General features: G+C 42.5%; 1 protein-coding gene across 6 annotated transcripts in view; it reads left to right on the forward strand.

The window, feature by feature from the left end:
- Positions 1-19086, forward strand: part of Ccdc91 (coiled-coil domain containing 91) — a 158918-nt gene that overhangs the window by 111844 nt on the left and 27988 nt on the right. For all 6 annotated transcript variants that reach the window (XM_059256398.1, XM_059256399.1, XM_059256400.1 and 3 more), the window contains one exon: positions 1855-1968. In XM_059256398.1, coding sequence (XP_059112381.1) covers positions 1855-1968 — 114 coding nt within the window. The remainder of the gene's footprint in view (positions 1-1854; positions 1969-19086) is intronic.

Genomic DNA, 19086 nt, shown 5'->3' on the forward strand with positions numbered 1-19086 from the left:
ACTCCCACAAGAACTGTCAGACAAATTTATTTGTAACAAGTATCCAGTGTCCAGCAAGCACCTCTCACACGCCACACCCTGTCTTCTCTTAGAAGGGCTGTGCAAACAGACATGAGATATCTCTCCTAGCAACTCCTAAAATTAGGGTAATCACCACCCATTGGCCCTAGTGTCTTTTGAAATCTCTGTTTCTACATTGTCCTTCTGTTTCTCTGTTTTCCTGTTTGTGTGGGTAAATTACAGCCTATCGAGAGAAGGGGAGAGGAGGCTCCAGGATCTGGAACTATGTCTTACAGGCACTACTGGATCCTTAGCAGATAACTTGACAAGTGAACACATGAGCAGAAGGCAGCTGACCACAGATGAGAACTCTGTGGCATCTGAAATCTGACCCTTGCATCTTATAATCACCCGCTTTCTATGCCTTTCTACAACCACATGTAACTTTTAAAATGATACTTAATTACATTTAATATGCATAGAAATAAAAAATTTAACTACATGATAAATGTGATTTACTTATTAAGTACTGGTAAAAGGGGCTGGAGAAATGGCTCAGAGTTTAAGAACACTGGCTGTTCTTCCAGAGGTCCTGAGTTCAATTCCCAGCACCCATATGGTGGCTCACAACCATCTGTAATGAGATCTGGCTCCCTCTTCTGGCCTGCAGGGATACATGCAAACAGAACACTGTATACATAATTAATAAATAAATAAATCTTAAAAAAAAACTGGTAAAAATAAGTCATTGTGCAACTGTATAAAGGAATATAAACCATACTATAAAAGACTATAAGAGCCTAAGAAAATATTCAGAGCATGTTTCAGTTGAAAACTCCCAGAGATAGTAGTTAGCACATACTGTGATCTGACTCTTTATGTCCAGTTTCCTTCCTACTCTGCCCCTTGTTCTCTGTACACATTTGCATGTTTACACGTTTGCATGTATATCACTGTATGCTCACACTTTTTTACATTCTACAAAATTCCCACAGTAAATAGACTTGTGATAGTGAATCATTATTGTTTTATATTTTCTGGGTCATATATACATGTCTAAACTGATTGAGGAAAAACTAAGAGAAAAAAAACATGCATAGATCTCAAGAATCAAAAGTGAGGAGAATACTCTTTGATGGTGTTACCCAGTCCTGACATCTGTGGATAGATGGAAGTTAAATAATTGTGATTTGTAGCATTCATTTCAGTCAAGTGTAATACGTTACATCCTTATTTTATTTATTTTTAATTAAAAATATAAGAGTAAAGTACTATTTTGCAGAAAATAATGTTGCTTTCTGAGAAGTCTTAGAATATCACCTACTCACCCCTTTTCTGTTTATTTGCTGTTCTGAAATCCCTCAGGTTTCTGATACCCAATTCAGTAAGACAGTGAGTTCCTCTTTCCTCCCTAGAGGACTCATTTCAAATAGCAGCTAACAGGGTGGAGTTTCACCTGGTGTCCAGCTCTCAGCATCTTGACCTGGTATGAGGCCAAGGTGTCTGTAATAAAGCTTGCTATGCAGACCACATCTGATGACTGCAGTGGAAGAGTAAACACTGAGTTTGTGTGGGTGCAGAGGACAGGAAGGCAATCTGACAGAAACCAGGAGTGACAGGTTGCTGAGGAAGCAAGTGGCATCTGTTAGGTTCATTACTTCCATCAGAAAATGGCTAATTCCATTTCTCTCCTCCCAATGCCTCTGTTACCAAAAGCTGTTACAGGGGCACCCTCCAGTCTAAAGATTGCCTGTAACAGAATGAGCTGCACCCAAAAAAAGCCCTTCGTTTATATAAATGCACAAGTGTGTCTTTGGGCATGCCATACTGACCGTGCTTTCCATCCCCAAACAGGAAGCTGTCAAAGCAGCAATAATAGAGGAGCAGAAGAGAAGTGAAAGGGCCATGGAGGAGGCAGTAAAGAGAACAAGAGACGAGCTGGTGGAGTATGTGAGGGAGCAGAGAAGGGTAAGTGTCCTATGCGGATCCCTGCTTTGTACCTCTGTGACAACAGAGGCTTTCACGTGTCATATGGTGTTGAGATATTGAAAAATACCCTTAGTATAAAATTAGTAATCTCTTGGGAGGTTATTTTCTCGAATAATTATATACTAAACAATTATTTCTAGATATCCTATTAGACAAGAACCAAGCAACAATGAGCACTCAGGAAGATAGTTTTGGATTGGAGAGGGGCTGCCCTGTGTTTGTAGATTCCTTTAATTCTTGTAGGCACTTGCATACACTCTTGAGTTAACCTGACTGTGGTCCTAACAGATTTCATTAGAGTCAGCAAATAAATATCACATTGCTCTGGTTCTGTTTCAGAGCAGGTTAGAGCATGCTGGTCAGAATTCAGAAAACAAGCTGCAGGGACTGGAAAGTAGAACAGATTTTACTTACTGTCTTTCCACAAACCTTGAGTATAATAGGCAATGTAAGAAGTACTGTTAAATGGGATGTGTAATCACTGTAATAAGGATGTAATATGTTACACTAAAGTGTTTTCGTATGTTTTGTTTACATGCCTAGCATATGCATTTAGAATACGGTAATTCCTGTATACTACATGCAGATACATACTATAAACTATCAGGTGTTCTACACCATAACAAGCATACAAGCGGAACGGTATATAAGGAAATTTGGTGCATAATGTCTAAACTTAATTGTTGGCTGAATGGTTGAGTGGAAAATGTTGGCTGCTGACCTTTAGTTAGCAACAAAGCACTAAGAATGCAGTGAGGGTCAGGGCCACTCCAGGCCTGTACTTCCAGCTTGAAGTCAAGTCTGTATGGTGCAAAGAAAATTCCTCGTCTCTGTGAGTCCTGTTAGATTTCAGCAAATAGTTTATCATCAGAATACAAAATTGATAAGGGATGTTTCCAGATAAGTAGTCACCTACAGAAGCACTCTATGTGGTTATATCTTTTAGCACCTTGCTTTGGGTTTTTTTAAGTGTTTTCACCCTGATTCGTGATAGATTTTCACATTCTGAACCCAAAAGTGAAGTTGGTATTTTAATTATATGGCAGTGTTTCCCACAGAGGTTATTTCAGATAATCCAGTTTATGAGCTGTGCCCAGAAGGAATAGCAGATACACATGGATTAATTGGAATAGTGAAGAAACACAGATTTAAAATCAATGTAGGGGTTCTTATAGGTCCCTCCTTTCTGTCATCTTTTGTTCTTTAATGTTCTCCTTGGTGGTTATAACACTCAGCATGAAATCTGCCACTCAGTAGTCTGACGTCTCCAAGGTGTCGTAGTGGCTCAGTAGAAGTTGTTCATTGTTCTGACTGAAAGTGCTGTTGGCTCATTGGTGGCTGCCTCTTTCCCCTCCCCTCCCCCCAGTTCTATGAATTGGACTCCTCTGAACCACAGTGTAAGTGACTCGGCATAACAGGATGTGCTCTGCTTCCTTGTTCCCCTTAGCATGATGCCCTCAAGGCTCCTGGGTGGGTCACATGATACAGACTTTCTTCTTCAAGGCTGAGTGGTATGTTGTATGTGTATTTTCTCTTAATTTGTCCGTTGATAGACATTCAGATTGTTTCTGCATACCTAATATAATTTCCTGAATCAATCAGTCTATATTTGAGATGTAAATCTGCACAGGGATTATAGCAAAGCACATTTACAAGATCATTTGGGGGTAATTTTTTTTCAAAGCTGTATTACTTTTCTGTATTATGTAGCTACCATAAAAGTATCTGGTTAAGATTAAGAATGCCTTTTTTAGGTTCCTCTAACCCCTATATGTCAATTTAATGTCTAAAAAGAACTAATTAGGGGCTAGGCCATTTGACCTGTGTTCCTCCAAATCTGTTAAAGGCCTGTCAGTTACCTGTTTGTGAGAAGTAGCCTGATTTGACTTGTAAAGTTCATCGACAACAGTGTCAGTGACGGCGCAGCAGAATCAGGCCCCATTTGCACCATAAGGTTCTCCCAGCTTTCTTTCTTGGGTATTGGTGTTATTGCATGTTGTGGTCATGCGTTAGTGATAGGCTACAGCAGCTAGAGCAAGGATGTACACCCTGTGCCATGTCCGTACTTGTTCTGAGCACTGTCTTCAGCTCGTTAATAAAAATATCCAGGAGCCACTTGTTGGTAGGTGGGTTTTGCTGATTGAAATGTGTATTCAGCTCAGTGTTGGCTCTGTCGTTTACCATGTGAGTTCTGAAACCTTATCCCACTCCTGTTACCGATTCCCGGGAGATCACAGCCCTCTTACCGTAGAAAAATTAGAAAAATTATCACTTGCCTTAGGCTTGCAGTTGTATTGGTGACACTGTGAGAAACTTTTGAGTATCTGGGTATTTTGTCTTCGCAAAGGGAAAAGCTAACTTTGAAAAGTCCATGAAAATGCCCACAGTGAAAGCAGCAGCTGCTAATACGTCTTTTTATGTCACTCTTGAAAAATTTAGATCCTTAATTCTGTATTTCCTTCTAAAATAATACATTTACTGTGTCAAGTTAATTTTAATATATTATCTTGGGACTTAGAAAATGTTTGAAAGGCACACCTAGAGCTTATAAACTAACTTAGAGGAAATGTTTTTCATTTTGTTTTATTTTAGCAAATTCCTATTATTCTTGTCTCTTTCCAAAAAAACGTAATTGGGGCAACTCATCTCCACTTCTTCCTTTGGAAGATAGTTTTTTGTTTTGTTTTGTTTTGATCAAATAACATATTGTCAGGATAAAAAATTTCCTTAACTTTCTTTAGCTCTTTAAAAACAAACAAACAAAACCAAAAAATAAACCTAAATCAAGCTTACAATTTTCAACTCAGACTCCTCAGAAACCCTGAAGACCTTGGTTCCAGCTGGCCTTGAATTCTAGTCTCTAGAATAGTCTTGAAGTTTTGAGAAGTCTTTGCTGGTAGAAGTCTCCTGTGGAGCTAGGCCTTGCTCTGTGGGTCCTTCAGCATCATCAGACCCTTTCCCAAAGCCCTGAAAGTTTGAAATGAACACTTCTTCACTCCACATTTCCCCATATGCTTTTACTTTTATAGGACTGAGAAATATGGAATAGAAGATTCAAAATGCTAAAATTCTCAAATATCTTAAATTTTCCCATAGTGTAAAATACAGGTCACCAAAAGAGGTAATAGCTTTTTTTATGTGTCTAAATCAGTAACTTTCTGATCAATCTTTCAATGCTATTGAATGTTAAAAATATACCCAGGATACTAGAATTAATATTGAACTCGTACTGTGAAAAGTCTTACTGGCATTTTTTGTTTCATTCCTATGAGTGTCATCAACAGAGGTGCTGTTAAACGTTATGTACAGCTGTCATTCATCTAGTCCAAACAGCTAGGATGATAGAGTAACCTTTATGCACTGGTTAAGAAGTCTCAGTGCATGCTCAGATTTCTCCAGCACTGTTCACACAGTACTGTACCACAAAAAAACAATGTGTAATCAAAACATCCTACCAATAAGAATTTTTGTGATTAATTGGAAAAATAAATTAATATTGAGACATTTTGGGTGTTTAAAATGATTATAAATAAATATTCAGCCCAATCATATTTTTAAAAATTCCTCTGCAAAACCTGTTCTTCTAAGGTCAAGGGAAAATGTTATATCAGTTTTGTAAATTTGGTGTGGAGTAGAAAAACTGTTAATTTTTAGCATAGCACTCCAAAAGTTTTCCATAGTATCTACTAGTTGTCTACTAGTCAGTAGGCTTAGTTGTCTGTACTGTGTTGACAGGACAGAGAATGAACTGCACACAGAAAAGCCTGGGACATTTAGGCCAGATGTCTACCCAGAGAATTGGCTGTGCACCACAGGCACACTGACTGGCAATCACACTGCATTCTGCTGAATTTAAATTGTGCTTTCAGACTCTTGCGGTACCTGCTATTCTAGATCGGGATGGGCCAGATCCACCGTACTGCTTGTTTGTGAAATTCCAGGAACACTCAGCTTTGCTTCGTGCTGCAGCAGCTGAGTAGAACACCTGCCATGTGTTATTGAAGCAGCACTGACTTCGATCGGGTGTCCAAGGGCTGCCAGTCAGCCCTTTAATTCTCTCACCATGGAACTAGGCAGTTGTCATTCGCTCATGTTCTGAAGAAGTCTCTCCCTTGTCATATAAACTGCCATAACAACTGTTACAGCAAACATCAGTAGTGCCACAGGCTTTGTTTTTTATAAAGGAGGTTGCAGAGAAATGCAATGGGAAAGATCAGACACTTCTTGGGGGAGGAAGGATTTGTGGTTTATAACAACCAATAGCCCTTCGGCTAGAATGAAGAGTTCCAGCCCATCCCATAAGTTCAGACTGGTACACATGAGCTCGCCATGAGGGAGGAAGTGGGAATAGCATCCAGCAAGCAGCGGCCACTCACAGCCAGGCGGTGATTTCTAAAAATAAAATCTCATCCAAATGTAATAAAAGATTATTATTTTTTCCTCTTAAGAACCAGAATTATGGCCTGTGTTTTCAAAATCATCTCCAGGAAAATAACCTTCACTTGGGAGGATTCTTTTAATTTAGATTTTTAGAAGGGAGTAAGGAGCAATTATCTTTACTTCAAAGATTTGAGGCCAAGACATTGTCAGAATGTCTTAATTATAGCTGGTCTCTTTAAGGCTGGCTCTGCTGCAGTTCTCGGGGGTTTCACTTCCATCTTAAGCTGTTACAGGCAACATTGAGCCAGTGTGAACTTACTTTACTTCTGATAATTTCAGTTACTGGAATTACAGACAACTCTAGAGAGCATGTCACGTCACCATGCTGCCTTGTTTCTTGTCTAGTATATTAACACATTGCTGCTCTAACTCCCCTCACAGTTGTGACATTCTACCCAGAGTGTGAATGACGTGCTCCTTGACAGCTGCTCAGTGTGTTGGGGACTTTTCAGTTCTTACTATAAATTGGTTTCATTACAGGAGTTACTCTCTACATTATTGATACATCCCTGCAGAAGCAGTGCCATTTTTCTGCTTCCCTCCCCCACCCCTGCTTCCTTCATCCTAATTAATCATTCTTCTGTGTGGCCTGGACCAGCTCTGTAGTCAGAAAAGGATAAACTCAGGAGTATGTCAGTGTTGGGACCCACAGGATCCGCTTCGGCTTTTGATTTGGATGTTGTATTTGAGATTGCTTTTCTGGACTGAAGCACGTGGGAGTGGGGACTAATCCTTCACAGTTGTACTTTCTGGTGACTTGTTTTTAGTGCCTACGTGGGCCTTCATTTTCATTTAAACCATTAGAATTTTACATTCCAACTATGTAACATTTTGTACGTGTCAGCTGGCCCTATGGGAAGTTGTTGAGAGTCAATAAAGTCAGCTAGTTGGAGCTACCTTGCTAAGTGGCCCCAGTGAGCACCCTCCCTAAATGTGAAGCACAAAAAATTTTATTTAGAGGAAAGCTAGTAAAGCCAACGAACTGTGAGGGTTTAAAGGGTCCTTGCAGCTTTCAGTATCAATACAAGTGGACTCTAGATGCTGATTCCTGTCCTAAATTCTTCCTTGAATGTTTCTTTTATAAAATACACTTTAATCTTAAACCTGCCTCCGTTTCACATTTCTTGACCTTCGTTCTTGATCTGAAGTGTCATTGTGTAAGAAGACTCTTGGGAATGTTCACAGGTATGTGAATAGAGGCCATGCTATGACATCTATCCATCTATCAGACCATTACATCAGGCCAGGTACACTGTTATTGAAGGCTGTGCAGCTCTCTGGTTGTGGGTGTTTCTCATCACTGGTGACTTCAGTGTGAGGTGGGGCAACATCTTCAAGTGAACCTGGCCAAGAATCGGGGGAAGATAAGCTGATGTCTGAAGAGATATTTATATGGAGGTAGAATGTGTATGTATGGAAGATTCAGGTGTCCAGCCAACATAATCTGGGTTTCACGAACCAAAGCATCTTGAGAACTACAGCCAAGAAGTCTGTCAAGAATCTAGAAAACAACAAGTTGCTGTGGTTCACTTGGCCAGGTTCTACTTTTTAAGTATAACTCCAGTGCCCACCTGGGCTGATTAGAAGTTCATCTGTGTCACCCCAGGGAAAGTTAACACAGCAGAATTTATTCAGCCAGTTGGTTCAGTTGTGGTCCCATGAAAGTCCATCATCCTCTGCTGTGTGCCTCAAGCCCAGTACTCACATTGCTTTACATCCTGTAAACTCATTTTAATTTTTTTCTTTTTCTTTAGAGTATGTCTGTGTGAGTTTATGTGCACTGTGTGTATGAATGTGCTAATGGAGACCAGAAGAGGGTGTCAGATGCCCCTGGAAATGGAGTTGGAGGTGGTGAGCCACCCAGTGTGAATGTTGGGAACTACACCCAGGTCCTCTGACAGCACCTGCCTTTCAACATTGAGCTATCTGTCCCACCACTAAAGCTAACTTTTTCTGTGGGGGTAGAATGTGTATTCCTCAGCACCTATTTTTCTGCTTCCCACCTGCAGATAGAAGGCCACAGTGTTGTATCCTGAGATCTGGTGCAACATAGTAAGCCCTGGTGTAAAACACTATAGTTTGGCAACCCTAAATGCTTCCATGTTGTCTGAGAGACAAGTCCTAGAGGACTATGTGCTCCCTGTTTAGAGGATGCATGAAAAGCATTTGCCTTATTAACCTTGTGTACTGGGTGTTGGTATAGAACTCACATCTGAGTCGTTGTATAGCTAAGTATCCCACTGTTCACTCCCCTCCAGTACCCACTGTATTTTCTGGAAATGACGCAAGTCTGTGTGTTAGACCATGCTGGGTTCAACATGCAGCATAATTACCTTAAAAAAAATCTCCTCCTCTGATGCTGCTGGATTCCTTCCTGACCAGGGTCTACAGCAGCTCTCCAGGTCCCCAGTGTTTTGACTTAGTTCAAACCTTGCAGAGGCAAGGCCAAGATGGAGTTGCAGCTCACCTGTGTGATGTCGTCACTGTGGATATTCCCACTCAGAAGCCCCTGGGTTGGGCTAGGGTTGTGCCTTACACAGTAGAGTGCTGCCTAGCACGGATGAGCCTTGGCTCCTCTCCCTAACTGATTTGGGACTAGAATTGAAGAAGGCATCACATGACTTTGTTGTGTGACTCAAACTTCCTGGATGTGTCACAACTCAGCTGAATTCTTTCAGTGACTGTTGTAGGTATATTCCTCTGATGGACTCCCCGAAGCCAGTGGTCCCTGCAGTCTGAGTTCTGTGACTGCCTAGCCCTTCTGGTAGTGACAATCACCGTTTCTTTCTGGCTTCTACCATTGGGTGCTTTTCCCAATCTGTAACCCTTGTTCCCAGTCTGGCCCCCACAGCATCCCATTGTGCACATTGAAAGCAGGATGACCATAAGTGCCCCCAACCCTCAGAAGGTGGGCAGGGCTCCATGATTCCACATTAACGGTGACTGCTGGCTGAGCCTCTTGCCTAGAATTGAGAATTGGCTTCTGTGGGCTTTCTCTTTCTTTTTAAAGCTGCCTTGAGAAATGGACACAACCATTTTTGTCTGAATTCTGCTCCTCTACAGGGTCTCCCCAAGTTTCAGCAAGCCCTGAAGTTAATAATTTATTACAGACTACCAAAAGTTTTGGGCTGCACACTTTATACTTGTTTCCAATATCACCTGGATAATTAGCCCTCCAGCCTTACAGAAGCAGAGAGCCAACCATAGGTCCTTCTTATTCTTCCGAGTTTCTAGTGTCTGTTCACACAGAAGCTGCCACCAGCTGGGTGAGCAGCCACAAGGATTCTCAGAAGGACAGTGAGTGCTCAGCCAAATGGAAGGCTAGAAACCAAGCTTAAGGCTAAATTACCATAGGCAGTACCAGAATCTACACCTAGAATGGGCTAAAGGTAACATTTCCTTTGCTATAGCTGTCACATTAGAAATTATGAAAATCCACTGCTCAGCTAAATCTGCCACATCCACATCTTAGAACAGGTACCTGTGCAGAGACCTCAGTGCTCACTTCTGACTTAGAGTTCTGCTCATGTGACCAGTTAGTGGCATCTGAGAAGGAGAGCAGGCCAGACAACCAAGCTTGCTCAGTTTGATGTAGGGGAATTGAACTTCATGGGGCTGGGGAGTTCCATAGGAAGGGTGTCAGAAATCAGAAAATATTACAGATTGCCACCACATACTTTGGGAATTTCTTCCAACTAACCATGGTTACTGTAGAAATATTTCTAGTTTTTTATCCTCTCAATGAATCCTAAAACTGATCCTTTGAAGCCAAGCTGGGAGGTGGGGGGTTCATTCTCATTAAAACAGAGCTTTGGTGACTGTCAGGCATCTTAGCAAATGTTTGCCACTTGGCTACCACAGTGTCATTCTTTTTTAAGTAATCGGAAATTTTCTGTAGCCAATGACTACGTTGTGTAGCAACCTCCAGAGGTTCTACCGTGTTTGATAGGATAATGCTTTTGTTTCCACGGACTTACAGAAAAAAGCAGTTTAGGAAAGTATGTTGAGATGGGTGTTTCCATGTGTCTGTGATTCCACTGTTGTCTTGCCTTGACCAACAGTCACCACCACTATAATTTGGGGCTATTTTGTGTGTAGTGGTCACAACAGTTTTCCTCATTGAAGGGTCACCACAAAGCTCTGTGGGATAAAGAGCTTGGCGAACTTACCTTTCCACAGAATGCACTGGGGTAAATCTCAGCATGTTTGTTGGCCCTCTGCACATCTCTGTTCTCTGTATTTATGGCTGACTGTTATCAGGGGGTCTCTTTCTCTTTTCTTCCTTTTCTATGTTCTTGCTGCATTAAATCTGTTACCTCAGCTGGGGATACAGCTCAGTGGCAGAGTGCTCACCCAGCATGCCTAAGGCCCAGGGTTCATTAAAAACCAGCCAGCTAGCTGACAACCAGCAGACTGCCTTAGCGTGGCCGCTGCTTTCTCCAGCACCTGCTCTAAGTGTAAAACTGGACAGAGATGAGAAACAAGGCAGCAGGAAAAGCCTGGAATGGGTTGGCTGAGGTCCTAGCTGTGTGAGAGGTAGACTTGCTAGCTGTCTGTTTTTTTCTGTACCTCACTGTTTGATCTTAAGATTAACAGCTCCAGCCGAGGTGTTAACTAATCTTCAAACACAGAACCTTCCAGTCCATTTGTGTTTTTCCAGATGTTGTCTTTTAATAGAGGCTTTCTGATATCTGTATTTGAAGTAAAATACTTTGGGATGGATCTTCCTTCAGTCATTGAGTTGAAGAAATGGTTGCACTAATCCCACTAGTGCTTGCTTGTCTAATGCCATTAATAGTCTGTACAAGAACATTGAATCTCGGCTTCCTTGCTGTCTGTCAAGAACTTCAATGTCTCCCTCTTTATTTTATTGATTGGAAGCCATTGGGCCTTCAGGGTAATGGTATTGCTTAGCTTTTTCCTTATCAGTTAGCATGCTGATTCATTTAAGATTTAGTGTGACCTGCACTGTAGTCACTCTGCTGCTCCCCTCAGCGTTTGTCCCATTTCTGTGGCTCAGTTTTTCTTCTTCTACGTTTCATATGTTGAAAGTGAAAATATCTTGCCTGGTATGGAGCTGAGCCACAGAACTATCACATACCCTCTTTCTGTTCTTAGCTGAGTTTATTGGTTTCTTTAGAATCCTGTCTTTAAAAAAAAAAAAAGAAGAAGAAGAAGAAAAGAAAGAAAAACAGTTTTATACATACATTTTTCATTATATACTTTCATAGTTAGTAAAAATTCCTTCTTGTTTCCTCTTACCAGGGTACAACATGACTTTCTCACTTCCTTTATACTTAAGACTCCTCCATCAGTAGTCAGGAGGAGGGTGAAGCTAGCATAAACATTCAGGAATCAAAAGCCCCTGAATTTAGGCAAAGGAAGGTAGCTGGTTGAACAGTGTCTAGTACTCGTACCAGCTACCCAGAGCATGTTACCCAATGCACTAACACTGTAAGCTGACTGTGTAGGATCCGACCTGTCATAGCAAGTCATGTGACTGAGCCCAAGGTCAGGGGGCCTTCTGTACTCCAGGAAGTCAGTGGGAAAGTCCATTCTTCCATGGAAGTGTGGTGGGAAGGAAGAATTGTTTTTATCCAGCCAGTGATAAATCTCCTGGGAGAACAGTCTCCATTAGCTACCCTCTCCATAGCAGTGCTGTTCTACCGAGCAGCACGTGTGTTCTTTTCTCTTTCATGCCACTGTCTGAGATTGTGTTCATGTCATTGTGTTAATTTATCATTCAGTGAACGAATACCATCAGTACCAAGTCACCTTAACTAGGTATGCTGGTCAGCAATGTCTGGCCAAGGTCCAGCTTGTGTAGTACACCCAGAACTCACAGCCAGGATACAGAGGCTTAGGGTAGTAGCCACTAACCAAAGCTAAGGAGAGAGACTACCCTCAGAAGTAAATATATAAATATATATTTAAATATATAAAGTTGCAAGTGTGTTTGTGTGTGGTTGATTAAAATGGAAAATAGACCAGTTTACAAAATGAGAAAAGCCTGTCATGTCGTTTATTAAAAAGTAGTTGACATTGAACTTGCCCTTGGAAAGAATGAGCTAATAATGCTTTTATGTAGGAAACTGGGAGTCCTTGTGCCTGCTCTTCATCCCTACACACACCCCACAGGGACTAAGGTGTGTGCCTCTGTGTGTGTGCGCCCCTGTGTGTGTTCATGCCTGTATGTGTACACATGTGTATGATGCCTTTGCGTGTGTTCATGTACCTGTCTTTGCCCGAGAACCATGAGTGTGCACACCTATGTGTTCATGTATGTTTGTCCTGCCAACGAGTGTCAAGTTTGAAGTGAGTATGTTCTAGATCTCTACAGGTTTTAAATCATGGGTATAAAAAGCACCTGCTGAAATGGGGATCCTTGGATGTTTTTAAATTATAAATAAGAATAAGATACTAACACAGGATGCCTACAGTGTCTTTCTGGAAACCAAAAAGTCTCCATTAGATCAGCTCATTGCTTGTTTCAATAGCTGGATCATTAATACCTGAAGTCTTTCAAACCTTGGTTTCCCCACTTCCCATAGATGCAGATTTGCTCATTGGTAGAAGACAGTGACGTCCTGGAAATACCTACTTCCCCATCACCAGGTGGTGAAATACTTCTAGGAAAGGGGACGTACATTACATAGACATTCAGAATCTCTATGCCCTCTACGAAACTAGTATTACTTTGTTTTGTATGATAATCATTTGCTTCTAAACATTTTATTCTTGACAATTTTGTTTCAACCTTTTTAGTTATTTGTTTTTTTCTTTTTTCATGCTTGTTTTTGAGACAAGGTCTCACATTTTAGCTCAGGCTGCCTTGGAACACATGCTATAGCCCAAACTGGCCTCCAGATCCAAGAGACCCCTAGTTAAGATCTCAGGTGTGCCTGTGGCATGGCGCCTTGAACACTGGCCTTATATTCCTTGAAGCCCCTTATGCCCAGGCCTCCACAGAGAGCAGTCAGTGCCAATTGTTGGCATCTTTGGGCCTCTGGAAGCTTCTCTGGAGGAGGATTGGATTCCTTTGTAGATTTTGCCTTGTGTGATGTGTATTGGGGCTGAAATCAGAAGCAAAGCAATAGGTGGTTGTGAATGCAGAGATGTCACTAAATCTCACTTCTATTTAATTTAGTTCAACATTAATTAAATTAAAGAGTTGATGCTGAGACACAGCCATTCGGAGTCCTGGTTCTTTGCTTTCAAGTGTTAGAAACTGGACCAGCCCAACTCTAGGAAGTGGGAATTTCCTGAAAGAGTTGATTGGCATCTGTACACCAGACTTGTTAAGAGGAAATGAAGCAAGACGGCTTGGAAACTAGAGGCAGCAACATTAATGATGGCCTCTGAATGACAAATAAGAATGGACAAAGCTAGCCGCCGCCGCCGCCGCCGCCGCCGCCGCCACCACCACCACCACCACCAGCAGCAGCAGCAGCAGCAGGAGCAGCAGCAGCAGCCCTCATTTCTCCAGAGTCTCTAATCCAATTGGATTAGTTGGGAAAGACAAACAGACTCCTAATTGCATTCCACAGAGAAAGAACGAATTCCCCAAATGAAATTGGAGTTGCCACTAGAAAGGGGAAATCAACCCTGGAGACGGCAAGACAGCGTGTTCAACACAGCTGCTGTGCATTTGGTGTGTGTGACTCCCCAGAGACCTTGTTTCCAGAACACTGTCGTGTTTCTCCCTTACTGCAAGCCCAGAAGTCAGCTGTACAATCTTCCCTTTGTAGGGGAGAAACAAAACTTCAGGAAAGGTCGGAATCTCACTCAAGATGACGCTAAAATATGACAGAACTGAGACAGTGGAGGAGCATCCCTGAGGGACTCCTGTGGCCCTGTGTGGAGGAGCATCCCTGAGGGACTCCTGTGGCCCTGTGTGGAGGAGCATTCCTGAGGGACTCCTGTGGCCCTGTGTGGAGGAGCATCCCTGAGGGACTCCTGTGGCCCTGTGTGGAGGAGCATCCCTGAGGGACTCCTGTGGCCCTGTGTGGAGGAGCATTCCTGAGGAACTCCTGTGGCCCTGTGTGGAGGAGCATCCCTGAGGGACTCCTGTGGCCCTGTGGTCTATGTTATCTGTGGCTGTCTGCAAGGCCCAGGAGCAGAACTGGTTACTATAACAGTGGCTCAGTGACTCTTTTTTTTTTTTTTTTTTAATTTTTATTTTGCAATACAATTCAGTTCTACATATCAGCCTCAGATTCCCTTGTTCTCCCCCCTCCCGCCCCCCTCACCTTCCCCCCAGCCCGCCCCCCATTCCAATCTCCTCCAGGGCAAAGCCTTCCCCACAGACTGAGATCAACCTGGTGGACTCAGTCCAGGTAGGTCCAGTCCCCTCCTCCCATGCCGAGCCAAGGGACCCTGCATAGGCCCCAGGTTTCAAACAGCCGACTCATGCAATGAGCACAGGACCCGGTCCCACTGCCTGGATGCCTCCCAAACAGATCAGGCCAATCAACTGTCTCACCCACTCAGAGGGCCTGATCCAGTTGGTGACCCCTCAGCCATTGGTTCATATTTCATGTGTTTCCGTTTGTTTGGCTATTTGTCTCTGTGCTTTATCCGACCTTGGTCTCAACAATTCTCGCTCATATAAACCCTCCTCATTCTCGCTAATTGGACTCCCAGAGATCCACCTGGGGCCTAGTCATGGATCTCTGCATCCAGATCCCTCAGTAGTTGGATGAGGTTTCTAGCACGACAATTAGGGTGTTTGGCCATCCCATCACCAGAGTAGGTCAGTTCGGACTGTCTCTCGACCATTGCCAGCAGTCTGTTGTGGGGGTATCTTTGTGGATTTCTGTGGGCCTCTCTAGCACTTTGTTTCTTCCTATTCTTAACAAGGATGACTGGACTGCTACTCACATCACCAGGCAGGCTACCTGGAAAACAGGACCCCAAGAAAGACACAGGGATCGCCCAACGACAGAGAAATGGAATGAGATCTACATGAACAGCCTGGACATGAGTGGGGGTAGTGAAGGGCGAGGGTCAAGGGAAAGAGAGCTTGGGTGAGTGGGAGATCCCAGCTGGATCAACAACAGAGAGGGAGAACAAGGAATAGGAGACCATGGTAAATGAAGCTCAGTGACTCTTAAAGCCTAAAATATCCTGTCTTGCCCTCCACAAACATTTGCCATATGCTGATAGACAAAGTCACCCCCACCATAGGGACTTTTAGCTGTGAACCAAAAGATGCTAAACTGTGATCCTGGAGAAAATGAGATTCACATGATGTGAAGTTTACTTCTAACTAGGTGTACCTCTTTTATCTACCAGTACCCGGTACTGCTATCAGATTATAAATCCATCCGTGAATTAATCCATTTATGAGCTCAAAGTTCTCATGATATACTTGCTTCCCCAAAGTGCCACCTTCAAACATCAGAACCAACCCTTCCCATAAGAGTATCACATCATAACCAAACTTCCAACATGTGAGCATTGTAACAGGACCAATGCATACATTGTCTTTTTGAGGAATGCTTCATATTCAAACCATAACAAGCACCTAGCCATTTAGTCTTCTAGATGTGGACCCAAACATAGAGCCTAGACAAAGCTGCCCCAGCTGCACCATGCCCACTGAGCCAAGGAGTACTTTAACCCTTGAAACTGTAGAAGTAAATGTGCCAGAATCCCTGTTTCCTTAGAGAGCTTATGTAACATCGACAGAAAGCAAAATATGATATTTTGAGATGGCCTTGGGAAGACCAACACAGTGAGTGAATGTTGGGAGGGAGGCCTTCTTAGTGAACTGAGCCAAGAAAGAAGAGACATGAGCAGAGTGGTTAAGTCTGGAAGAGCATCCCAGACACAGGGAATTCGAAGCACAAAGGCGTGCTGTGGGTGAGCCTCTGAGAGAAGACAGACAGCGAACAGCAAAAAAAGTTGAGCAAGAAATGAAGAGAATGGTATCAGAAAAAGTAAATGAGAAAGTGAATTTGATGGAGGTTTGAATATTTTATCAAATACTGTAAATGTGTCAAATAAAATGTGTATTAAAATTGAACAACCTTTAATTACTGTAATATCTGAGTTTGTGTTGAAGGTACTCACATATCATTTTAATCCCTAGAAAGGATGGATAGATTTATGATGATAGCAGTTATTTTTAATTAAAATGAACATATCCATGTCTGGGATGTAAGATAGAATCATCCCCTGGTGTTTTATGGCTAAGATAAAGTATCAGACATGAAAGGAGGGCTGGAGGACACATACAGAAATTCATAAAGAGCAGGAACAATGTAAATGTTATGTATCTTCAAAAAGAATACATTAGCATATTTTTAAGTTGGTGATGGCAGGGTGTAGATAAGAAACCTAAAAGAGTGGACAGAAGCACCATGGACTGGAAATCCTGTCCTTTGAAGAACTTCTCAGAACACATGCAGATCTTTACTGGCACCTGTAGTTACGGGTCCCCTGCAGCTGTGGTGTTGATTAGTGATGGTGGCCCCAGCACTGTGTTTCGTCTGGGAATTACATCCATGCGTCTCTCTCTACTAGTCGCAAACACGCTTCATTTGTGACTAGGCAGTCTGTGTTATGCTCCCATTGAGTCACCCACTTTTTATTACTCCACAGTGGTGTGGTCAGGCATTTCCATTAGCTCCCTCCTGCTGTGTTTCAGTTTGTACAATTGTACCCAACTTATTCCATGTCAGGATCAAACACCTGTGGTCAGAATTAGAAGCAGTTCTGCGTCGGGCGGTGGTGGCGCACGCCTTTAATTCCAGCACTCAGGAGGCAGAGCCAGGCGGATCTCTGTGAGTTTGAGGCCAGCCTGGGCTACAGAGCGAGTTCCAGGACAGGCACCAAAACTACACAGAGAAACCCTGTCTCGGAAAAACAAACAAAACAAAAGAAGCAGAAGAAGCAGAAGAAGAAGAGGAAGAAGAAGAAGAAGCAGCAGCAGCAGAGGAAGAGGAAGAGGAAGAAAAAGAAGAGGAAGAGGAAGGAGGAGGAAGAAGGAGGAAGAAGAAGGAAGAAGAAGAAGGAAGAAGAAGAAAAGAAGAAGAAGTGGTTTTGTCTGCAAACCAAATAGTCTTTATTTTTACAGTAAATTTGTTCGTTTTCTATGTATGGCTTGGTTGCCTATAAAATACATACTTTTTTTTTTAATACTTCAAAACTTTGTGTATGGCTTGTCTATCAAGTAAATTTAGTAGTTAGTCGGCCTTAAAATCTTTGTCATTTGTAACTAGTTTTGATATCTTATTTGATAAATGTGTCTCTCAAATGTACTTCCTTTATTACTAAAGGTTATCTTGAGGTGTGTGTCATTTAGAAGTATATGTTCAGAATAATCAGGCATTATAATGACCCTTAATATTCATTATGTCCCTACTTCTTGCCTGTGAGGAGTTCTAAAATAGCGGAGTACTGAGATGCAGGTTTGAGAATGCTGCCTTTCGGGGATATTGTTTTTGCTATCATCATCATCATCATCATCATCATCATCATCAGGATGTTTTCCTCAGCCCCTCCTGTAGCTTTACTGTTTGATCTGGACAACTGACATCTTTCGCAGTCTTTGTCACTTAGGAGTGTTTGGAGATATTTTTTCTGATCAGTTGTTTTTGTTCATAAATGTTTTCATATACTTTAAAAAGTACTAATTGTTTTTTTGTGTACTGTGCCCCTGAATATATATATTGAGAGAGAGAGAGAGAGAGAGAGAGAGAGAGAGAGAGAGAGAGAGAGAGAGAGACCAAAAGAGGGCATTAAATCCCCCTGGAACTGGGGTTGTAAGCCATCACGTGGGTAATGGGAAATGAATTCTAGTCCTCTGGAAGGGCAGCACAGATTGTTGAACCATCTTTCCAAGGTTCTACATACATGTATTTGGGGAGTGGAGTAGTCTTTTGCTGTGTTACTCATTCATTTTACAGAACTCGATGAGTTTCTTTAGAGTGGTAACTAACCAGCTCTGTTCAGGGGGTTGGTATGAGGCCAGACTTTGCTGATTCCCAGACAAGGACTCTGTTCTGTTTTGCTTTGATTTTTGAGACAGGGTTTCACTTTGTAGCCATGGCTGGCCTCACACTAATCCCCCTGCTTCAGCCTCCCAGGTGCTGGGGTTACAAGTAAGCAATATCACAGTCTCAGATGGGGGCTTTCCATTGCCTCCATCTTCCTGTGTGTAGAACAGGAAAGTGGAACAAAAGGCGTAGTCTGGTCAATGTTTCCCTTCTCTTTTCACCTTTCACTGAAAAGAGTTCATGAAGCTGGGTGCTGATCCCATGCAGCCTTTGTGAAGAGTTTTAAATCAACAGCTGGCATTTGCAGTTCAGGAAGCCCTTTGAAATGATGGTGAGTGATATGGAGTCAGTCTCGCAAAGCTCAGAAATGCCAGCCAGCTGCCCGTGGCTTCTGGGATGTAGCCCATCTATGACTCGGCACTTGTGATTTCATTTCCTCTGAACAGGATAGATGCAAAAACTATTCCTAACACTCCTGGGAGCCACACCCTTCCCCTGAGCAAGTCCCAAATGTGTTTCAGCTTCAGATCAGGACCCCTGGGAGAACGAGCACCATATTGGTGCCTTTTAGACTAAGCTATGAACTGCTGAACTTTGGTCACCCTGCCTTTCTCCTACATTTGAGGAAAGTGCCTTAGCAAGTGCTCTCCTGGGT

The sequence above is a fragment of the Peromyscus eremicus genome, chromosome 3 (genome assembly GCF_949786415.1).
Source record: "Peromyscus eremicus chromosome 3, PerEre_H2_v1, whole genome shotgun sequence".
Lineage (NCBI taxonomy): Eukaryota > Metazoa > Chordata > Mammalia > Rodentia > Cricetidae > Peromyscus > Peromyscus eremicus.